Source organism: Phaenicophaeus curvirostris, chromosome 11, assembly GCF_032191515.1.
Source record: "Phaenicophaeus curvirostris isolate KB17595 chromosome 11, BPBGC_Pcur_1.0, whole genome shotgun sequence".
In the NCBI taxonomy this organism is placed as follows: Eukaryota; Metazoa; Chordata; class Aves; order Cuculiformes; family Cuculidae; genus Phaenicophaeus; species Phaenicophaeus curvirostris.
The window spans coordinates 17,467,668-17,488,907 of NC_091402.1; the positions used below are offsets into that span (position 1 = coordinate 17,467,668).

Here is a 21,240-nt window from a genome sequence, read left to right on the forward strand (position 1 = left end):
GAGGCAGCACTTCTCCTTGGGGCTATGGTGATGCTGGGTGCCCTCTCCCATCCCAAGAGGCTGGGGCTGCCCATGGCTGGCAGCAGGCTGGGAACCACCAGCAGGGCTGTCTGAAAGCTGCTGCTGGGCTTCATGTGCAGAAGAAAGCTGAGGCTTTCCAGGGGTGTTTGCTGCATCTGTGTCAAAGGAAGAGTGAGGGCAATCCTTATCTGCTGGTGGGTCCCTTGCTAACACCTAGATTTCAGTGTAATGGCAAATTAATTCCATTACATGTGTTCAAAGGCTTTATGTAAGCATCTGAGGCCTTAAAGTATGCTATACCTGCAGGACATGTCCCTCCTGAAATGATTAACGACACCCCACCACCTCAGCGGGGGGTTCCACAGCCTTGCAGGCCTTACCATTGTTTCCCTAGGTCTGTGAGCCTCCAGCTTTTTGGCAGTTACAGCTCCGAACTGGTTCTGCTGGAGTTCTGTGGCAGATTTATTGTAATGCTTCTATGTTTGAGATGGAGATCACTCAGTGAAATTTCAGATGGGATCTAGGGACTCCCCTCTGCATCCCCTCCCCTTTGCATCCCCTCCCATCAATATATAGTGTTTTCTGTGTTTGTTTATAAACCTATGACTGTGTTTACAGTGTTCAAGGCCAACGGGTTAGCATGGAAAGATGCGGGGCTGCTGTCTGTGCCAAGGGACAGTGCCACCCACCTTCCCCACGTGCTGCCAGGGAGAACTGCACAAGCAGCCCTGTGATGGTTCAAGCTAGGAGAGTGGATTTTAGGCAGGATGAGAGTTACAGTGCAATTTGCAGAAGCCCAGTGAACAATAAGTATGCTCTTCATTCCCTTTTTGTCTAAGAGCTTCTGTTAGTTTTGTTACAAATGTCACTTAGCAAAGAAAATACTTTTCCTGTTCATTGTTCTGTCAATTTAGATTTACATAATCTAGTTTAAAATTGTAATTACAATATAATTGCACACATATGTAGTTCCAACAGTTTTGAAAGGGTATCCTATTATACAACTGTTTAGCTAAGAATTTTTGAATCTAACAAATATAAGCTATCCTTTAAATAATTAAAAAAGCCTGTATGCCGTTGGGCTCTCTACATCCTCTTGGGGTCATAGAGTCACAGAAGGCAAATGCCTCGTGTACCAAACAGCAGACGTTTTTCTTTGTTAAAGAGCGAATACACAGCTTTGATTTCTCTAGTGCATTAAACTGCCTGCACGTGTTATGGGCAAATCTGGTCAGAGTTCAAGTTTCTGTCAGTTCTGGAAGAATAATTAGCAATTTTTCTAAGAGCTCTGGAGGCAGGGGTGTTGCTAACAAGACATGTAGGGTAGGTACAGCTCTCCTTTGAAGAGGGGCTGGCAGTGGGTGAAACACACAGCAATTTATTGAATCACAGAATCACAGAATCACCAGGTTGGAAGAGACCCACTGGATCATCAAGTCCAACCATTCCCATCAATCACTAAACCATGTCCCTTAGGACTTTGTCCACCCATGCCTTAAACACCTCCAGGGAAGGTGACTCAACCACCTCCCTGGGCAGCCCAGTGACCCCTTCTGTGAAGAATTTTTTCCTAATGTCCAGCCTGAACCTCCCCTGGCAGAGCTTGAGGCCATTCCCTCTTGTCCTGTCCCCTGTCATGTGGGGACAGGACACAACCTCCTTTCAGGTAGTTGTAGAGAGCAATGAGGTCTCCCCTCAGCCTCCTCTTCTCCAGGCTAAACACCCCCAGCTCTCTCAGCCGCTCCTCATAAGGCCTGTTCTCCAGCCCCCTCACCAGCTTCGTTGCTCTTCTCTGGACTCGCTCCAGAGCCTCAACATCCTTCTTGTGGTGAGGGGCCCAGAACTGAACACAGGATTCAAGGAGCGGCCTCACCAGTGCCGAGTCCAGAGGGAGAATAACCTCCCTGGACCTGCTGGTCACACCGTTTCTGATCCAAGCCAGGATGCCATTGGCCTCCTTGGCCAATTGACTTCAACTCATGTTTCTTCTTCCTGAAAAGTCCCTCTTCCACACAATCTCCGCTCTGGGGCTTCTCGGGAAGGGCTGCATGCCCCGAAGCTGCGGCGGCTGCACAAGCCCCTGCAGCTGCTGCCTGTGCCGGGGCAGCTCACTGCCCACTCCCGGGGCACAAAACGTTTCACGCGCCCTGTGGGGGTGTCCCGCATGGCCAAACCGGGGGACAGGGGCGCCTGCCACATGAAAATTCAAAAAAAATAAAAGCCTACAGCACCCGGGATTCCCAGGCGATCTCCCAGCCAAGTAACCGGCTTGTTACTTCATTCAACCTGCCCAAGAACAGTTCAGGCTCCCACACGCTCTCACGCACAACTAACAACACAAGGTTCTGTTACCAGGTACAAACAGGGCCCCGGTGCTGGGCTTACACCGTTCACCAGAAAACTGTCTCCATGCTCCACGTTACCTCGTTTGATGTTGCAGCCAGGCCAGTTCTCCAGACCACGGCATTTCTAAGGCTGTTTCATAATGTTGCTTATTTCTTTTTGGTGAAATTCAAGATATAGGAATGTCGAGGGAGGGCAGGAATGGAAAGTTGCTGTTAATCTTCATTATAACTGAGAGGAAGGATAGATAAAACTCCATGGATGTAAAGGTCAGATGTATTACTTCAGGTTCTTTAACTTTAGAAATACTCATTCAGCGAGCGTTTTTTGCTGGTAGAAGTGGGTAACAAACAGAAGTGTTTATTGTATGTCTGCAGCAATATAATGTCTCAAAACAAGAATCAGAGTAGAGCCTAAAACTGTAGTCTGCTTATGACCATTGCTGTTCAGTAAATAAAATCTGCCACGGTTAAGGTACAATTTCAGTACTGAGCTGCAGAAATCGTTATGAAAATACTTTGGGCTTATATTTGCAGTAGAAGTGGATTTTTCAGTATGAAAAAGAACCAGTAAACAATAGTCTGCTTCATAGCTGTGAAGCTGGCTTTTCCCTCTTACTTGCTTGTTAGTTTCACTTGACAAGGTTTGCAATAAGCTGTGAGTGATTTGGCACATCTTATTGTATTGATCGTTTTACTTGTTCCATATGTTCCTTGAGCATTGTACTGAAACAGCGGTTAAAGAGGGGGAGAGGAGTACGTTTGGGTGAAGGAAAATAAACTATAACCCTTTAGACCACACAGGATTAATTGTTTATTCCCCAGGAAGAGCAGGATACAAGTGGAACTACTGGAAATTTTAGCACTGAACTTAAATAGCTTAAATGAACTTTTATAATTGATGTCTGATGTGTTGTGAAGAATTGGTCTGAGGAAATACTGAACCTCAACCTTAACATGATTTTTGTGATTTTGAATAGTTAACACATTAAAGGGGGAGGGTAAAATAATTTTGTTGAAAAGAATGAGTCATCTTTCTCTTTTGTCCATGACACCAGATGGAACGTAAGTAGGTTGTTCAACCATTGTGTTAGAGATGTTTTGGGTATAATTTAATATTTCACAAGCCAGTTCACCAGAAAAAAATAATACCTGTCACCAGCAGTCTGAACTGTTATTCCCCAGGTTTAATCAACTCATTTTACCAAGGTTTCTTTTGCCCCCCTGTTTGAGGTCTTGTGTTTGGCACAGACGTCATGTGATACCCGATGTGGGAGCTGGAGACTTGAGAGCTGTTTTCCTAGACTAAATGTTTGAGGTTACAGGACGTGGCCTAGTTTCACATAAGCTTTCAAATTTCCATGGGACATGCTGAATCCTGAAACTGTCAAATAGTGTATTATTTTTGGAGTGAGAGAGAGTACGTGTGTGTGAGTGTGTGAATGACCTTTACATTTTTACCCTATCCCAAAAGTCTGACTTCCTGCCCTTTGTCCCATGAGTCCACAAACCTTAGCAATTATAGTGAACACTTTTTTTATGGAAGAAATTTGGTGTAGGAGAGAACAACTGGGAAGTGGAACGGTGTGTTAAGGAGAAAACAGGGAAAACAGCTAAATACTAGAAACTGCTTGCTTTTTGAGTGCTATAGAAAAGCCTGGAGAAGTCTGGATTCTTTTATTTTGCCATTTCCATCTCAGTATCATCAAGACCTCTGTGGGGGAGAGGGGAGAGAGTTCTGGTTTGTTTCCTGCAAAAGAAGCTGAAAGGTTTTACCTACTTCTCATCAAAGTACTAGGAGTGATGAATCTGATCCAATTCAATCTCTTAAGTTCCAAATTGATAATTAATTCTAAAACTTCTTAAGCTAGCAAATGGACCTCTCTAAACACTGAATAAAAGTGATTATGTCTCTATTTATCAAATTTCTGCTTCTTGGTATTAGCGATGTAAATGGATTAATTTCACAGGTACCATGTGCATCCTGATCTTGCAAAGACCTGTATGCAATGATAAGTTGCAAACTTGGATCCACAGACACTAAAATCGTGGAAACAGAGGTTATATTCTGAGTGGTAACAGCTAAACTATAGACATTGCAGCAAATTTACCTGTTTTTTTTTCTTTCCACTCCACAGGACAACAGCCTTCCCCATCTAAAGAATTGCAAGCCTATTCTATGTCTAAAGGAAGAAAACTAAGAATGAACCCACACTTCTACCCAACACCCCTCCTTATTGCAGGTCACTCATGAGCATAAGGTTATAAAAAAAAATGCCACCATTTTTTTGAGCAGTGGAATTAATTCCATGAATTTTTAACACCCTTCCTTCCATCTCTTTAGCAAAAAGAATTCCTCTTTTTCTTTTTTTTTTTAAATTTTTTTAATCCCATGGATTCTATCTGGTGTTCTCTCTAGCTACTGTCTGAACAAAGTGCAGTTCTGTTTCATTGGTGAGTTGGCAGTCCAAACCAAATGAGTTACACCTGAGCTCTTGCTGTAGTCTCTTATGCTGGGTGGATCGCTGGATTGAGCATCTCCTTTACCTCATGGCCAGTTTTCACAAGAGCTGTAAAAACGTTTAGACATCTATATTTTGACAAAGCTTGTTGAAAGTAGCAGGTGTTTTAGAAGTTCTGGGAGGACTGCTGGATAATACAATTCTGGATTCAGAATGCAAATCTGGAAACAGACACTTTCCTGCCTCTTCCTTCTAAACTCACCTAATAATTAATTCTAAAAAAAAAGGATTAAATGGTAAGTAATATGATACAAGGATATCTGCATATATTATAACTGTGTAGAGCCTTCTCCTGTGGGAATAGATGTATACTTTCCCTTCACTTTGCAAGTATGTATTGATATAACAGATTGAGACATTTAGGGCAATGAAGTGCACATGAGCCTTATGATTTAACAGGAAACTATTCAAAGCCTGGGAACTTGGTCTGAAAAGTGACAATATGCTTAATTTGGCTGCCATGACAGAGCTCCCATCAAGCTGAACTATTCTACTCAAGAAGCTGATTAACCAGGTTAGCCCAGCGCATTGGCAAGACTCCTTGTGAGTTGATTTCTTTCCTTTAGGGAGACAGTTTTCTCTCAAGTAGCACTGAGTGCTAGGAATGTCTGCTATTTTTTCTTCCACTGTCACTGAAACACTGATTCTGTCATCTTGATTTCTGTGTGTTTGGGAAGAAGGGGTAATTTGTACCCAGCTTTAAGGCTCTGCAAACTTTTTCATGTAGAGGCTGTTGGTACATGAAGCAACTCTCTTTATAAGAGAAAATGTGAGTCAAAGCCTAAAAAATAAATCCATGATGCTAAGAATAAAGTTACTTAAGTCAACTTATAATTCTGGCTCATTCATTAGTTATTGAGATATGAATGCTAAATAACATTAGCAATATACATTAGTGCATAGGGAGAGCTAAAAAAAAGCAACAACACTATTCTGAAAGAAAAAAATCTGTAGAACATAATGCAAATCTGGTCTACTCAGGCATTTATGGGAGGTCCACAACACAGTATTGTTTTCTTGGCTTGTAAGCAGCTGTTATCTTTTGAAGTGGTACTTAGTCCTACTGAGTAGTCCTAAGTAGTTGAAAATGTAGTAGCAGTAGTTGAAAATGCAGAGCACCTGTGTTGAGCTTTATTCTGTGATGCATTTGACCTTGTGTGCCTGCTGGGTTATCCATAAAGCCAAGTGACTTAAATCAGTGAAATGTGCTCCTGCCATTAAACCTCTCCAATGCTCTCAGGCCTCACCAGTGCTCATCCACCTGTTAGTTTTTGGTTGTTTTTTAATTCTGTTGTTGTTGTTTTGCAGGACAGCTGCTCATCATTATTACTAATCTTTATTGTTCTTAATCCCATAAAGGTATGACTTTTACAAAGCACCTAGGGTGGTTTCAGCTGTCCTGTCCCTAGCACTCTGGGGAGCCAGTGCTGTTGGCTCCCTTTTCATAGAATCATTAGGGTTGGAAAAGACTTCTAAGATTATCTAGTCCAAATGTCAGTCCAACACCACTATGTTTGCTAAAACGTGTCTTGAAGTGTCATGTCTCCATGCTTTTGAACAAACATTGGAAGAGGCTGCTTAGGAAGGTGGTTGAGTCCCCATCCTTGGAAGAGCTGAAGAGACTGGTGGATGAAGTGACAAGGTATGTGGTTTAGTAGTGGACAGTGTACGGTTGGGCTCAGTGGTCTCAAAGGTCCTTTCCAGCCTGGTGATTATATGACTCTATGATTTAGTACACTTTCTTGTTTTTTTCTAAAATCACTTCTGTTTGCAGTCTTTCCCAACCTCAGCTACAAGGTCAAGCAGAGAGCTAGAGTCAAAGCTCCAAATTACAAAGGCATTTGACTGTTGTGAAGTTTGTAATAACACTGAAATTAGTTTTTAGAAAGCAATAGAATGTACATAAGATTTCTGGGAAAAGTTATACATATGCATGTAAGTGGGAAATATATCCTTGTAACCAGCTTTTGTCTCATTGCGCAAGATTGATGGCAATCGCTCCCTCATGTTGCCCAGGCCTGATATAGGATGCTTGCTTTCTGTAAGTCCACGCCAAGTATTTGAAAGTTAATTTGCCGACGTTTTTGGTATCGCTGTTACATCTTGAGTTCAGTATGATCGGGGTTGAACAGATACGTGTCCTGTAATCATCTGTTTGCTGTCTTTTTCTGTCTGGAGTGCGAGGTCAGACAGAGAGCTGGAGCCAAAGCTCTAGTTGAGCAAGAGATTTGACTGTTGGGAAGTTCATAATATTAAAATCAGTCCTTGGGAAGTAACAGAATTTGTCTAAGAGTGGTCAAACAGCGGCAGAGGCTGCCCTGGGAGGTGGTGGGGCCTCCATCCCTGGGGGCGTTTAACAGATGGGAGGATGAGGTGCTCAGGGCTGGTTTTGCGTGGCCAGGGCGGCTCTTCGGTCTCAGAGTCTTTTCCTGCCTGGCAAAGCTGGTGAAGGGGCTGGAGAACAGGCCTTATGAGGAACGGCTGAGAGAGCTGGGGGGGTTTAGCCTGGAGAAGAGGAGGCTGAGGGGAGACCTCATTGCTCTCTCCAACTCCCTGAAAGGAGGTTGTGGAGAGGAGGGAGCTGGGCTCTTCTCCCAAGTGACAGGGGACAGGACGAGAGGGAATGGCCTCAAGATCCACCAGGGGAGCTTCAGGCTGGACATTAGGAGAAACTTTTCACAGAAAGGGTCATTGGGCACTGGAACAGGCTGCCCAGGGAGGGGGTTGTGTCACCTTCCCTGGAGGGGTTTAAGGCACGGGTGGACGAGGCGCTGAGGGACATGGGTTAGTGACTGATAGGAATGGTTGGACTCGATGATCCGGTGGGTCTCTTCCAATCTGGTGATTCTGTGATTCGCCGCTGTCCCGGCTCCCCGGTCGCGGCGGCCCCTCGGTGTCCCGGAACGGCGGCGCCGGGGCGCGCGTTGCCGCAGGGGCGCTTTGCGGACGGACCGGCGAGGGGGTGGAGGGGTGCAGCGCCGCCATGGCCGCCGCTCCGCGCTCTCCCACCGTCCTGAACGTCAACGTGGGCGTCCTGGGGCACATCGACAGCGGCAAAACGGCGCTGGCGCGGGCGCTCAGCACCACCGGCTCCACCGCCGCCTTCGACCGGGCCCCGCAGAGCCGGGCGAGGGGCATCACGCTGGACCTGGGCTTCTCCTGCCTGCGCACGGCGCTGCCGGCGCGGCTGGGCGCGGGGCCCGGCGAGCTGCAGTTCACGCTGGTCGATTGCCCCGGACACGCCTCCCTCATCCGCACCATCATCGGCGGTAAGGGGGGAGCGGCGCGGGGGGGCGACTCCGGGAGCGGTTACTGGTACCACAAGCACAATGTTTCGGGGAGGCTGCGCGGAGACCTTATAGCGACCTTCCAGCACCTGAGGAGGCTGTTTACAAAGGCTTGTAGTGATAGGACAAGGGGCAGTGGGTATGAACTGGAGAGGGGCAGGTTTAGACTAGACATAAGGAGGAATTTCTTCACTATTAGAGCGGGGAGGCCCTGGCCCAGGTTGCCCAGGGAAGCTGCGGCTGCCCCATCCCTGGAGGTGTTCAAGGCCAGGTTGGATGGGACCTTGGGCAGCCTGATCCAGTGGGAGGTGTCCCTGCCCATCACAGGGGCATTGGAACTAGATGATCTTTAAGGTCCCTTCCAACCCAAGCCAGTCTATGATTTAAACTAAAGTAGAGTTAAGTTCACCTGAGTAACTGTCATTTTTGGAAGTTAGATACGATGCCCCTCTTATAATATGGGTTTTTATAGCATTTACATGAGTTTTTATAGCTTTTTTTATAGTGTGCTTTTTCAAATAGTGTTTTTTCCAGGTGCTGTTTTGAGAATTAATTGATAAGTTTTGCTGCAGCTGGTTTGTATGTTTCATTACCTTGTCATATAAATCTGTCTTGTCTGCATATTATTGATACAATCTGCAGACATGGATAAATAACCTGAAAGAACAAACACTCTCTTAGAGTTGCAAGGATTTATTAATATGCTTAGTTGTCTTGTAAGATGTAGCTGTTTTAAGTATAATCATAGAATAGTTTGGGTTGGAAGGGACTTTAAAGATCATCCAGTTCCAACCCGCCTGCCATGGACAGGAATGCCTCCCGCTGGATCAGGTTGCTTCAGTCTGATCTCTGCTGAGCAGATGTGTCTTTTTCTATAATCACCTGTTTGCAGTCTTTCTGTATCTGAAATGCAAGCTCAGAGAGCTGGAGCCAGCTCCAAATTATCCAGAGTTTGGCCTGTTGTGAAGTTTGTAATAACACTAAAATTAGTCCTTAGAAAGTAATAGAATATGCATAAGATTTCTGGGAAAATATACATATGCGTGTGTAAATTAAAAGGATGCTTGCTTTCTAAAATTCTGAAACGAGTCTTAAAGAGCTTATTTGGTGGCATTTTTGGTATCAGTGGGGAACAGGCTGTGAGCTGGCCTCAGGAACTCCTTATGCTTCTTTGTGATTTCCCTCGGTGCCAGCATTGGATTTGAGGGGCAAAGTGTTTTGTGAATGTGGGTTCTTTGGGTTTACTTTGGACAGTCAGGCCTGCTCAGTTTTTTTACACTTGGCTGAGAAAAAAAGCTTTATTGTGTGCAGAGACCTTTTGTGGTGTGTAAGGGCAACAATAATTTATAGTTTCTCACTTGTTATTGCTGTCAAGAGTTTGATATTCCCTGTGGTTGAGAGCGGTGCTGTACTTGCTGGACATGCTCCTTCCATACTCTGCTCTTGGAGAGACCAGGGAGTTCTAACATTATAATCTTCTGTTTGGAGATAGTGTTGTGGATTTTGGTAATTTTCCATTTTAGTCTTTCTAGATATCAGAAAGTTAATCTGGCTTGCTTTAGAGCTCATTTTAAAACACTTCATCTTATTCCATGAGAAATAACACTTACAGGTCTTGCAAAAGGAGTTAAGAGATGGTTGGTGCTTGACTAAGGATACAAGGGAGCTGCAGGCTGTTTAAAGTAGTTACAGGTTGATAAACTGCAACTGTGGGACTTCTGGAAAGTCAATTCCTGTGTGTTTCCTCTGCTATTTTCTGTTTAGTGTCAACTAGGTGATAGTTTTGCTATGCAATGTATGTTTCTTCTCAGCCAGGTTGAGGTTCAGACCAAAATATTTCTCATTATGTTTAAAATAGCCCCCTTTTGAACAGATGTTTTACTTGTAAATGGTGTCAGTAGTAAAATGCATTACTTTGTGTTTATTTTGGAGAGGATAATAAACAGTTATTTCTCGGCTTCACCAGCAGTGAAGTGCTCTGTACCATTAATGTGTGCTCTACAGCTGCACGGGAGGAGTGGCTGAGTGCTGAATTCCAGAAACCTGTGGCCTTTTAGTTCTTTTTGTACTTTACAATCAGCTGTAGTACTTAAGTAATTGTAAGCACCTGATTATCTTTTAAAGAACAAAATTTACTTTGGCTGAGGGCAACTTCTCTTGGATGTAGTGAGGAGTGACTTGCAGCTAGACGTTCCTTTCTGCCAGAAGCAACTAATCTGATTGGGGTAAACTTTCTCATGAAGAGGACATGGGAAAGCTTGGTAAAACAGCTTTTTTTTTTTTCCTTAATCACTTTAACACTTATCTGGGGTGATTGTGTAATGCATAGACTTCTTGTTGCTTCCTGTTCTTTTTATTAAGACCTTCAAGGCATTTACTTACAGCTGTCCACATTGGTTGAGTGAGTTATTCAGGTTTCCTTATGGCTAGGCCATGCTGGGAGAAGAGATGTGAACAGTGAGCTAGATGGCACGATAGAGCGGAAATGATTCTTTATAGGTAGTAGTTCATAGATATAAGCATTTCAAGCTCTCCTAGTTCCAGTTTTATATATATATATATATATATATGTGAAAACATTTGATTGGTGTGACTTACTTCGATTCTGCACATTAAGAAAGAGTTGTAGAGAAAACACAGTATTATGTTAATATTTAGTTTAAAGAGTTAGAAATTTCAGTTTTTTTGCTTGGTAGCTTAAATAGATCTCAATAGTGGATGCTTTTTTATTCTCTACCAGGTTTAAGAGGTCAAACTTTGATGATAAAATCTAATTTGTGCCTGTGGGACTGTTTAGGTGCTTACAGTTTTAGTATGGTTTGCTGAAAATCAAACTGAAGTACAGCATACCTTATGTAACAGGATGCATTCTTCAGTGTTCAGATGTCAGTATTTCAATATTGCCAACTTTTCCAGCTCTTCAGAAATGGGAAGGCAGGACTCTCAGATAATGATACTTTAAAAATTTAGATTATTTTCATCTACTTCCTAATGATAAGTGTTCACAGTTCACTATTCTAAGCACTTTATTTGCAACCAGGAGCACTACTTTTTTCTTTTTAATGGAATTTGTGATATTCCTTTTACTACAGGTTTTCTATATATAATATTCTTAAATAAAGCCTGAGTGCCAAGTACTTTATCTTCCTGTGTTTATTGCGCGCCTCAGGTTTCTCACACCTCTTTAAAATACTTCTCTTCTGAAATTAAGTCCTATGATAGCTGGAGAAGTGAGTTACCATACAGAAATACTAGAGGTAGGAGGGCTGTGGGACAGGGAGCTGTATGCAAGGAATCAGAGGGTGGAATGACAACAGAGGGGTCTGAAGAGTCTTTCTCCTGTCAGTTAGTCATGTGCATACAGCTTTTGCAGTAAAAGCTACAGGTGTGAAAATAATGTTATTGCATGCTCTTAGTGTTTAAAGCTTTCTTTCTTTTCATTGAGGGTGATGTAAACCAGTTGGCTCCCCCTTGAGTGACCTAATCTTGTGGAAACGCTGTCTGCTGTGGTTGGGTAGCACCAGCTTTATCCAGTCAGGCCTCCCACGAGGCAGCTAGCCCAAGGGGTTCCTTCTGGGCGACTCCAACAGTGGTGTCCCAGGTTATCTTCTAGTCCCATTCCATCCTTTCTGCTGCCATCTCTTCTGTGCTCCCAGAATGCTCTAGGGGTTAATTCCCCTGCTTTACAAAGCTGATAATTTTGCTTACAGTTCAAATGGTACTATTTACCAGTCTCTTACATATTTCTGTCTATGGCTCATTCTTGAAGTGGAATTTTTCATGGCTGAATCTAGTATTGCATTGTTGTCATTCTGTGCCAGGTAGTGCTTGACCTTGCAAATACATTCCACAGTCACTCACAGGATGCTTATTTAGAGACAATACCTTAGGATTAAATGAATGCAGAATATTTCAGCAGTAACCACATAGAATGGAAAAACGAAGTCATATTTCATTCTGTGTGGCTACATTTTTCTTGCAAAGCTTGTCCTTGAAAACAAAACATATCAAATGTTAAATCAAAAGATTTTTCTTTCCCAGCATGCTGGGAATTGGAAATGTCACAGACAGTTCCATCCAAGATGCTTTCTTAAAGTTTTAGCTGGAAGGTGATAGTCAAGGTTGGAATGGAATAAATGATAGGCGCTTGACTCGGTATATCATAGTGTTCACTAGTATTGAAACCGTACTGGTTTATTCTTCAACAGGAGACTTGTGTGTCTGATGTGTCAGGAAGATATTAAGTTATTGTGGACAGCTGTATGGCTTGAACAGTCATGTAATTTTTTTTGTCCCATTCTTTTGAACAGCAAGAACAGAACTCTCTTTATTTTACAATAATTTTGAGACTTTTCCTGTGCTGTAGCAGGATCTTGTCTATCTTATTGTGTTTCAAGCAGTGCAGCAAATAGTGCATTTATAGGCATTTGTAGTTGAGTTGCTAAAGAGAGAAAGAAAGCCTGAATAACTGAATTTTAAGGGAAGGGACCTTAAGGATCATGCAGGTCCAACCCCCTGCCATGGGCAGCGACACTATTGCCACTTCTATCATTGCTGCTTTCTTGTATTGCTATAGAGATTAACTTTTTGTTAAAATTTCACACCAAGATGGGGTAGGTTCTGTCACAGCCCTGTTTTGTTTTTTTTATTTAGCCATTTGTTCTTTTGTTAAATTTCAGCTCTCTGATCTTCCACAAAGCTGATGTTAACCTCTTCAAAGTAAAATAAGAATTGCTTTTGAATTTGTTTGTCGCAGACCTGTGCATCCAGTGGGTTCTGAAATGGTTTCTCAAATGTGTTCAGCAGCAAGGGATGCCTGCAGAGGGGTTATACGAGTTAATCTTCCAGGAGAAATTCAATCCCCATATTTCATTTTAAGACCACTTTGCGTAGCAAAGTAGTTTAACCAGTAGCAGATTCTTTTGCTTGCTGATGGTTGATTTCATGCCCTACAAAGGGTCAGCACACTAATATAGAAGAACATGATTACCTCACCCTTGCTTCCCCCACACAGGCAGCAAGGGACGCCACAGTGTTTGTTTTAGGTGAGCTGTTGTCAGATGCTCTTTATCTGTTTGATTTTGAGATGGGTCCTCAAAAGAACTTCTAAAAAGGAAAGTTGTCTGTTTTTCCCTATGAAGTTCAAAGGACAGAGTAGCCTTATAGGGCTTTAATTGGAAAGCTACTGCTTGACCCTGGTTGTCTAAACCTGGGAGGGGGAATTCTAACAAACTTGTAGTTTCGTAATCCTTATGCCTGTCTGAACCTTTGACCTTTTTACTCTATAACTAGAGCTTCATTGTCACCATTTGTCCTGCAGTTCCTTTCAAAGAGAACTGCCTTGCAAGTGTCTGTTTCCACTTTGCTGCTGTGTTCTCTTAAGGAAGGGTATTAATTCATACCTGATACATTGGAGGGGCCAAGACTTTTGAACTTGCACAAGAGCTTGGGGAGGGGGAAATGAGCATAGCAAAAGCATGTCTTGCTGATGCAAATGGGTACAATGAAAACAGTCTTGGGAGATCAAGGGAAATGTGGTCTGGCTACCAGCATTCAAATTCGGTCAGATGCAGATTATTTGTAAGATTAACATAGCACAAAAAAAAGCACTTCTATCACAGATTACTTGTTTTCCTGAGTTTGTTGTAAGCTTTTAAGAGGATTTGTAAACTCAGGGTTACCTTTGCATTACTGTCATGAAAACACACTTCTGTCAGTGTTAAGTTTTGCTTGTTGACACCTTTGTGAAGATATGATGATTCTTGTTCACTCACCTGGAATGGAAATAACTAGTAGAGTTTTACAGCTGTAGAGTGTATATATGGATTTATGTGGAGGCCTTGTGTTGTGCACATATTGAAGGGAAACTTGTTCATCTCTGGAGGAAAGAGTGCCTTGTGTAGTTCAGTGGATGTCATTCTGGTCAGTCAGAGGTCACTGGAGAGCCTTGAAGACTTCAGCTGTGAGCTGAAGTAATAATGAACCTTGTTCTGGTGAAAAAATAAAATTACAATTCCCATATAATGTAATTAATATTTATGAGCCGTTGGTGCTGTGGAAGTACTCATGGGCCAAGAGAGTTCAACTGGCACTAATGTGAATGTTTCCTAAACCCTGTTAAACTTGTTGGGTTCATGGTGCTTGTAAATTGCTGACATTGTTTTGCATTAAAAATATAAATAAATAAACGTTATTTCTGTAAATGAAAACACTTTTCTCTTGAAATTGAAAGTTTCTCTTCTTAATGCTCTTGAAGTTATTTGGCTGGTGCCTGATATTTGTCTGACAAATTAGAAGTGTGTTTTTATTGACATTTTAAAATGAAAGTCACTTCTTAAATTAAGGAGCTAGGTATGAAGAAAAGGCAGCTGGTATAAAAATATTGCTGCTCTAAAATCCCCCCTTTTCCCAACCCCCAAAGTGCAGCGTTGTCTGCTGGATCTCTCAGTGCGCAAGAGGGCAGCATTTGCTCACGATGTAGGATCTTAATGAGAAGAACATAGGGATAACAGGTCAGCACGGATAGAGTGACCTGACTTTGAATGGAAACAGAATTAAGTGGAAGAATTGGAACACAACTGTGGCTTAATTTTCCCATTCCTAAAGAAAATATACTCAGTGTTCTAGGAGGGTTAGTCTTGTTTCATCTGCAATTTGGTTAGTGCTTTTTATACCTGAAGCCATAAAAATGTATGGGGTGCTGTCTCTCACATTGTGTGAGATGCAAGTAACACAGGTGAGACAAAACAACTGCTTTTCACTGAGTTTGTGTGAGCGGTACAATTTTTCATCCACATTGAAAGGGCTGGGTATTTTTTTTACATTTATGGAATTTTTATCTGATTTAACCTGTAAAGCAGCTGGCTATGTGGGAGCCGTGGAATTTGGTGTACGCAATTATTTTATTTTGTTCCCTATTCTCTCATGTCATTTAATAACTAAGCAAAAGCAAGATAATTGTGTTAAATCTGTTTTGAACAACTTCTGTGTTATATAGTTTGTTATATAAGGATGAAACTTGATTTTGTGTGTGCGTACCAGCGCATGTTAAAATAGTGGTCTTCATGTGGAATTTTTATCTACCTGTATCACAACTTTGATGTTTCTAACTTTCCATTTATTATGTGTTGCGTCTCATTTCTGTGTGCATTCATGTTTTTTGAGGGACGTGACAATGAGACTGGTCTACTTGGCTGCTACAATTTCTATTGTGTGCCCTCCTCTTCTTTTTTGACTTGAAGTTGATTTCCCTGTTAAAGTTGCACAGATTCAGCAAGCTCCTAAACCATCACCAACTCTTAAGTAATATTAAAGAGCAATGCAGGAGTCTCCCTTTCCTTTTATGGCTTGAAAACCGTCATCTTCTGATCTCAAAAGTTATATTGAATAAGCACGTTCTCTTCTACTTCTTGTTAGAATCCTGTCAGAAATGTACCCTTTCCTGTGTTCAGTTAAAAAAAAATTAAATTGTGCATACCTTGTTCTGAAGATGTGATTTATGATTGAATTCTTAATCCTGAATGTAGGTTGCAAACAGGGTGGCTTTATTCAACCTTAGTTGAGTGTTAATTGTCTCTTGCTAATATAGGACAATTTTTCTATGAAGCTTTGAGTGGTTGTGTGTGTACTTGCTTGCATACAACCAAATTGTGCTAATTCACACTCCATTATTTAACACAAAAACTTGACAGCTTCTTAGGAAAACATAATATCCAAGCAGTAATAGTGCTGACTCAGTCTGTTTGATCATTATTCCTATTGATTTAAAAACAGAATTTCTTTGTTCCATCACAATGTGTGCGAGTATTCATTGAATAACCACATGTCCTTTCATTTCACTTTGCTTCATGTTTCTTCTTGCTTGAAATTATTTTGTAAGCTGTTTGGGAGAGTGATTAAACTTTATTAATCCATTTTTAGATGTTTTTAAATATCAGAAAATGTAGTCAAGTCTTGTAAGTACCTGCATAAAATCCAGAACAACTTACAGTAAAATATGACACACGTTTATAGTTAAAATTGTCCTTGTCAAAATAAATTTAAAGCACATTTTTCAAAGTAGTATTTTTACTGATGACGGATGTTTGCTTGCTTAATTTTCCAATTTAGTAGTTCAGTGGTCTAGTACTTAACAAACTGGCTTAATAAAGTTCTACTGTATTTGTTCTACAGTATGATTTAGAAGTTTTCTTCAATCAGAAGACTGAAGGTCTAGATATAATACATATATGTAGTAGATGCTAGGTATAAGCTGAATGATCCATCGCTTATGTACAGAACCCGTTTTTACAGCTTGTCTAGCTTGGTGGAGCCATGAATGTCGCTTCCTTAATATGTTTATTTTATTTTTGTTTGTACTAGAAGTAATAATGTGTGTTCTTGGATGGCTGTTGTACAGGACTGTTTGCATTTTGTTTTTCCAGGGAGTTTTGTAGATTGGAAAAAAGTAGGTTGTAATTGTGAAGCAGAGATGTGGCAGATCTTATAGCTAACTAAGCAAACCAGACCCCTATGTTGTTATTGTCCCTTAAATGGAGTAAAAAGTTCTTTCTCTGTAGTTGTTTTCTGTCTGGGAACCGTAAGGTTGGCCTGGTAATCTGAAGAGCAAGGACAGGTGTTCTGCAGTGGTAACTTCTAGCTGGCTTCTTGAATGCATTGTGTTCTGTGGGTCACAGCTCATAATGGAGCAAAATTGAGTGAGAGCTCCAGCAAAGAAAGACTTGAACAGCTTGTACGATAGCTGTGATTGTAAAGATACTGTGCGTTCCATGAGAAAATATTCTCTGTGCTATCTGTAAAATTCAGATTAAATTGCTGTTCTGAAGTGCTTCCTTTAAACTGTTTGCTTCCAAAAAGCGTTGCAGGCTAAGTAAATACCAATAATTCTTATTTCCCATCTCCTTATCAGTTATTCTACCGAAATGTTCTTGCACAGCCTATCTAATCTCTTCAAGTGAACATGAAATGGTTAGTGTTGGCTTCCAATTTGAATTACGATCTCTGTTTCAAACTTAAGCTGATTAATTCTACATTAGATTGTAATTATCGGCATTACCAGCACTAGGGGTGGTTGTGATCAGGCAAACAAATATATATGTGTGTGTCTGTTGAATGTAACGGCAGAATGAGTTGGTGAATAGTGGAAGAAAAGGAAATGGAATAGAGAGGATGGCTTAAACAAAAATGAACAAAATGCATTCAGGAGCATTGGGGGTGTAAAGGGTGACAAGGGGGAGTAAAACTCAAAGTTGGAATTTTGGTATTTATAAGAGAAGTTGACCTGGGTGAGAACCCAGCCCCCTCACCACAGGTTCTTGAGAAGTGATGATTCATTTGGGCCTATGGTTTTACTTAAAAACTTATTTTCTTCTACTTTGTGCCGTAGAAGGCTCATGAGGGGTGTTATGTCCACTGCAAATCTGCTTTTTCTGCAGTGCTAGAAAATTAAATTTAATCCAGAGTCCTGTAGTATTTTCTTGTTTTCTCTGTTGAAGTTTTTATTTATTTTGTGTCTTATTTGGGATGCAGCATATGGTTGGCATGTAAGAGGAGCTGGTACTCTTGTATCTGGGTGCTGCTCTTAATTGTGGAACTTTGCTCTGATTTGTTTGGCAAAGTTTCACCTGTCTTTTATTTCCATTAAATGCATTGCAGAGCAGGTGAGCGTATTTTAGAGGTGATTCCTGTGTATGTAAAATCTGAAATGGTCTTTGAGAACCTGTTGGGTAGGGAAAAGCTATAGAGGTGTGTGAGGATTGTTGATAGACCTTTCGAATTATGTTAGCTGGGAAGGGGAAATGCATTTTGTCATAGTTGTTTATTCATGTTTAAATTACTTTTCTTATATTAAAGTTTTCCCTTCCATCAGTATTGCTGGGGAGAAGAAAGTTTCAAAAGCATGCAAAAGCTGCATTTCAGAGAAGGAAACAAAATAATTGTAGTTTTCTTTTTTAGGGTCAAGAAGAGGGGGAGGGAAAATGGTTTCCTTGTATTTGACTGTGCTGTTGGATGGAAGACAAAGCTCAGTCTCTCTTGCTGACTAATGTCATCATCGAGGCATTTTTTTTTCTCCCACAGAGCAATTTTGTCTCCATTGAGACCCCCATAGCCATTGGCAAGACCATGGCCTGAGATTAAATCTCATGCTTGGGTGAAATTCTAATGACTGTAATTGTTTCCTCTTTTTAAGTCTGTGGTCCCCTCATCAAAGAGTGGTGCGGAAATTATGCATTTATGTTGTAAAAAGGGAGGTCATGATTACCTGAACCTGTGGTTGACTTTGGGGGTTTCTGTGTCGTATTCTGGCAGTCGTTATCCACGCTGACATTCTAATGCATGAAATGATTTAAAGCGTGGCTTAGAGAATACATGTAAAGTAGTAGTGGCACGCACGGTCCTCTCTGAGTCTGCGCTTCTCTCATTCAGCTGCGCACACTGTCAGGTGATCATTTCAGTCATCTCTTGGAATAGGAGAGAAGGAAAAGGAGTAAATGTGAGTTGAATTAGGTTTGTGTGAATAATCTCTTTCAAGGATAAGCTCCTCACCTAGTGCAGTCATGAGATAGTGCTGGACTGGTGTCTCTCCCAAACAGCAAAGGGCTTAGGACCTATCAGCAAGTGTTACTACTAACCCACTTCAGTGTTTAGTGAAGGTGTTGTGCAGCTTGGAGCATCGCACCAGTATGATAGTGGTGGTGGGAGAACTGAACTTAAGTGGGGTTTGTGAATGTGGACATGGAAAAAAAAAAATCACACTATTTCATAGAGGTAGCTTTTCCAATCCTGCAAAATTGGAACATGTATATCAGTTCTGCTACACCTAGGGAAAACTCAGACCAGTATTTTGTGCGGTTCTGGATGTAGGGAAAGCTCAGACAAGTATTTTGTGCGGTTCTGGATGTAGGCAGCTTTGGAACCATACTCTCCCCTAACTTCTTTGAAGATTTATGAAAAAAAATGTACTGTGCATTAAGTATAAAATTTTGTATTTGTACTTTGCATCCTTTAAAGATGTCAGAACTGACCAAGACACGTTTCATCCAAGAACAAGGGAAATAGCTCAAATGGTACTGAATTTTAAGTGTCCAGGCTGCATTTAGAGAGTAAAGAATCTCTAAAACATTGTCCTTCTTAAAAGCATTCAGCATCAGAATCTTTCCTGGATCTCAGACAATGAGTATTCTGTTTAAAGTATTGAAAAGTGCGGGTGAAAAGTCCCAAGTGCCAACAGTGCTCTTCACCTCTGGGACCAACATTCAGAAGTCACAAGTTGGGCATCCCGAAGGAAGTTGTTTAAGGAAATAGTTTTGTTCTTTCAGTTTCCATACTGTGCAAGAAGCTTTCATCCTGTGGTACGGACTGATGTGTGTATTCCTTTCCCTGAGCAAGCTTTTCAGCTGACTAACAACCGAGATCCTCCTGCTATTTTGAAGTGCTATGATAAAGTTGTGGTGGCTGGTGACGTTCACCGATCTGTTTGTAATTGTATTCTCTCTAGTGTGTGTTACGATACCCAGTAATGCTGGCTTTTTCTGTCCAAAATTGCTATTAACGGGAATTTCATGTGGGAGGAGGTTTCCTTCTCTGTGTTGCTGTATAGAACATCCAGGAGCAATGCAAAAAACTGTATATTTTGTTAAATTGAGCTGTACTAATCTTCACATGGAGAAACTACCCTTTTAGTTAAGGGGAGGAAAGTTTTGAACAGAAACTAAATTATAAAGTAATAATAATAAATACAGCTGAAAATCCAGCCTTTACTGGAAGCTCACCTCCAGATGTGTTTTCATTTCTGAACTGCATTCACTAATGAATTGTGTTTGGGTGTTTATCATTGTGTGTCCCTAAATGTGTGTTCTTTTTTGTTTTCAAGCTTTATTTACTGTATGAAGTAGTTGATTATTCTAGTAATAGCCAGTACTGCTTTTGTGGGCTGTAGTGTTTCCTTTGCTGTAATTTAAATCCAAACAAATCAAATGTGAAGATAAATTTAACTTTTGGGGTTTTTTTAAACACAAGCCCTGCTGTTCATTTTTTTTACCCACCCTGCACCATGAAACCAGTGAGTCCTTAACTTGTTTTACAACACTGTGGGTTTTTTTCTTTTTGAAAGGTAGGCAAATTGATGCAGTGGTTAAAAGTTATTTTGGTTGCTGTAGTTATTTCTTTTCTCTTTGAAATTTAAAGTTCTTTATTTTTTGTCCCATTAAGAAAATGGTAGATTGTAGCTAGGAAAACTGTAGTGATGTCAGGTTTATGGAATTTTTTTTGGTGTATGTTCTTGCATGTACTTGAATCAATCCTAGGTAAAACCAGAATTGACACATGAAATTTAAATTAGTTGACTGTGTCCTTTCAAAGCTTATGCATAGTTTTAAACCTTCTTGCAGTAACTTACAAGCTGATATAAGAACAGTTGGAACAAAATGGTTACAAGAATGTTTGAGGTTAAGCTGTCTAATGTTTATTTTAGCAGCATACGATATTTCAGCAGCATTTTCACTTTGTGTTGGAGAACTAACAACTTCATAGCATCTCAAATGCAACTGTATTTGCTTTTTTTTTTGTTGGATTCTGAACACTTTCAGGACATCAAAATGCTTGCTTTTTGGGGGATGATATTCTCTTTGAAAGCTGTTATGCTTTCAGTGAAAGATTTGTACTTTTGTCCCAGTCTGTAAGTTCCCCTTTACGCCCTGTTTGTTTAGAAATGGAATTAGTAAGTCCTGTGAATGAGAAATGTATTTCTGCTAAGAGGATGCTAAAGTGGGGGCTGATTTTTCCCTATAAAAACCCAATGTACGTTTAGGTGTCGGAAGCTTAGTGCAGTATAGACACAATAAAAGCAGCCAAGATCAGCTCAGCTGCAGCAGTGCCTTTATGAGAACTTGTCATAAGAAGCAGAGTTGTGCAGTTAAGTTGTGGCTGAGATAAGGGATACTCGGGCATCAGCTTCTAGGTGACAAACTTGACTTTGTAGTAGGTCAGCAAAATAGCCCATCAAGCTAGTTTTCCAAAATTGAATAAGTTCTGGGAAATATGTTTAGCTGCTAATTGGTAATGATCACT

At 41.1% G+C, this 21,240-nt stretch overlaps 1 protein-coding gene across 1 annotated transcript in view; it reads left to right on the forward strand.

Annotated features, from left to right (window-relative positions):
* Positions 1-7,858: 7,858 nt before the first annotated feature.
* Positions 7,859-21,240, forward strand: part of EEFSEC (eukaryotic elongation factor, selenocysteine-tRNA specific) — a 115,264-nt gene continuing 101,882 nt past the window's right edge. The window contains exon 1 of the mRNA XM_069865624.1: positions 7,859-8,154. Within this exon, the coding sequence (XP_069721725.1) occupies positions 7,869-8,154 (286 nt within the window). The 5' untranslated portion in view covers positions 7,859-7,868. The remainder of the gene's footprint in view (positions 8,155-21,240) is intronic.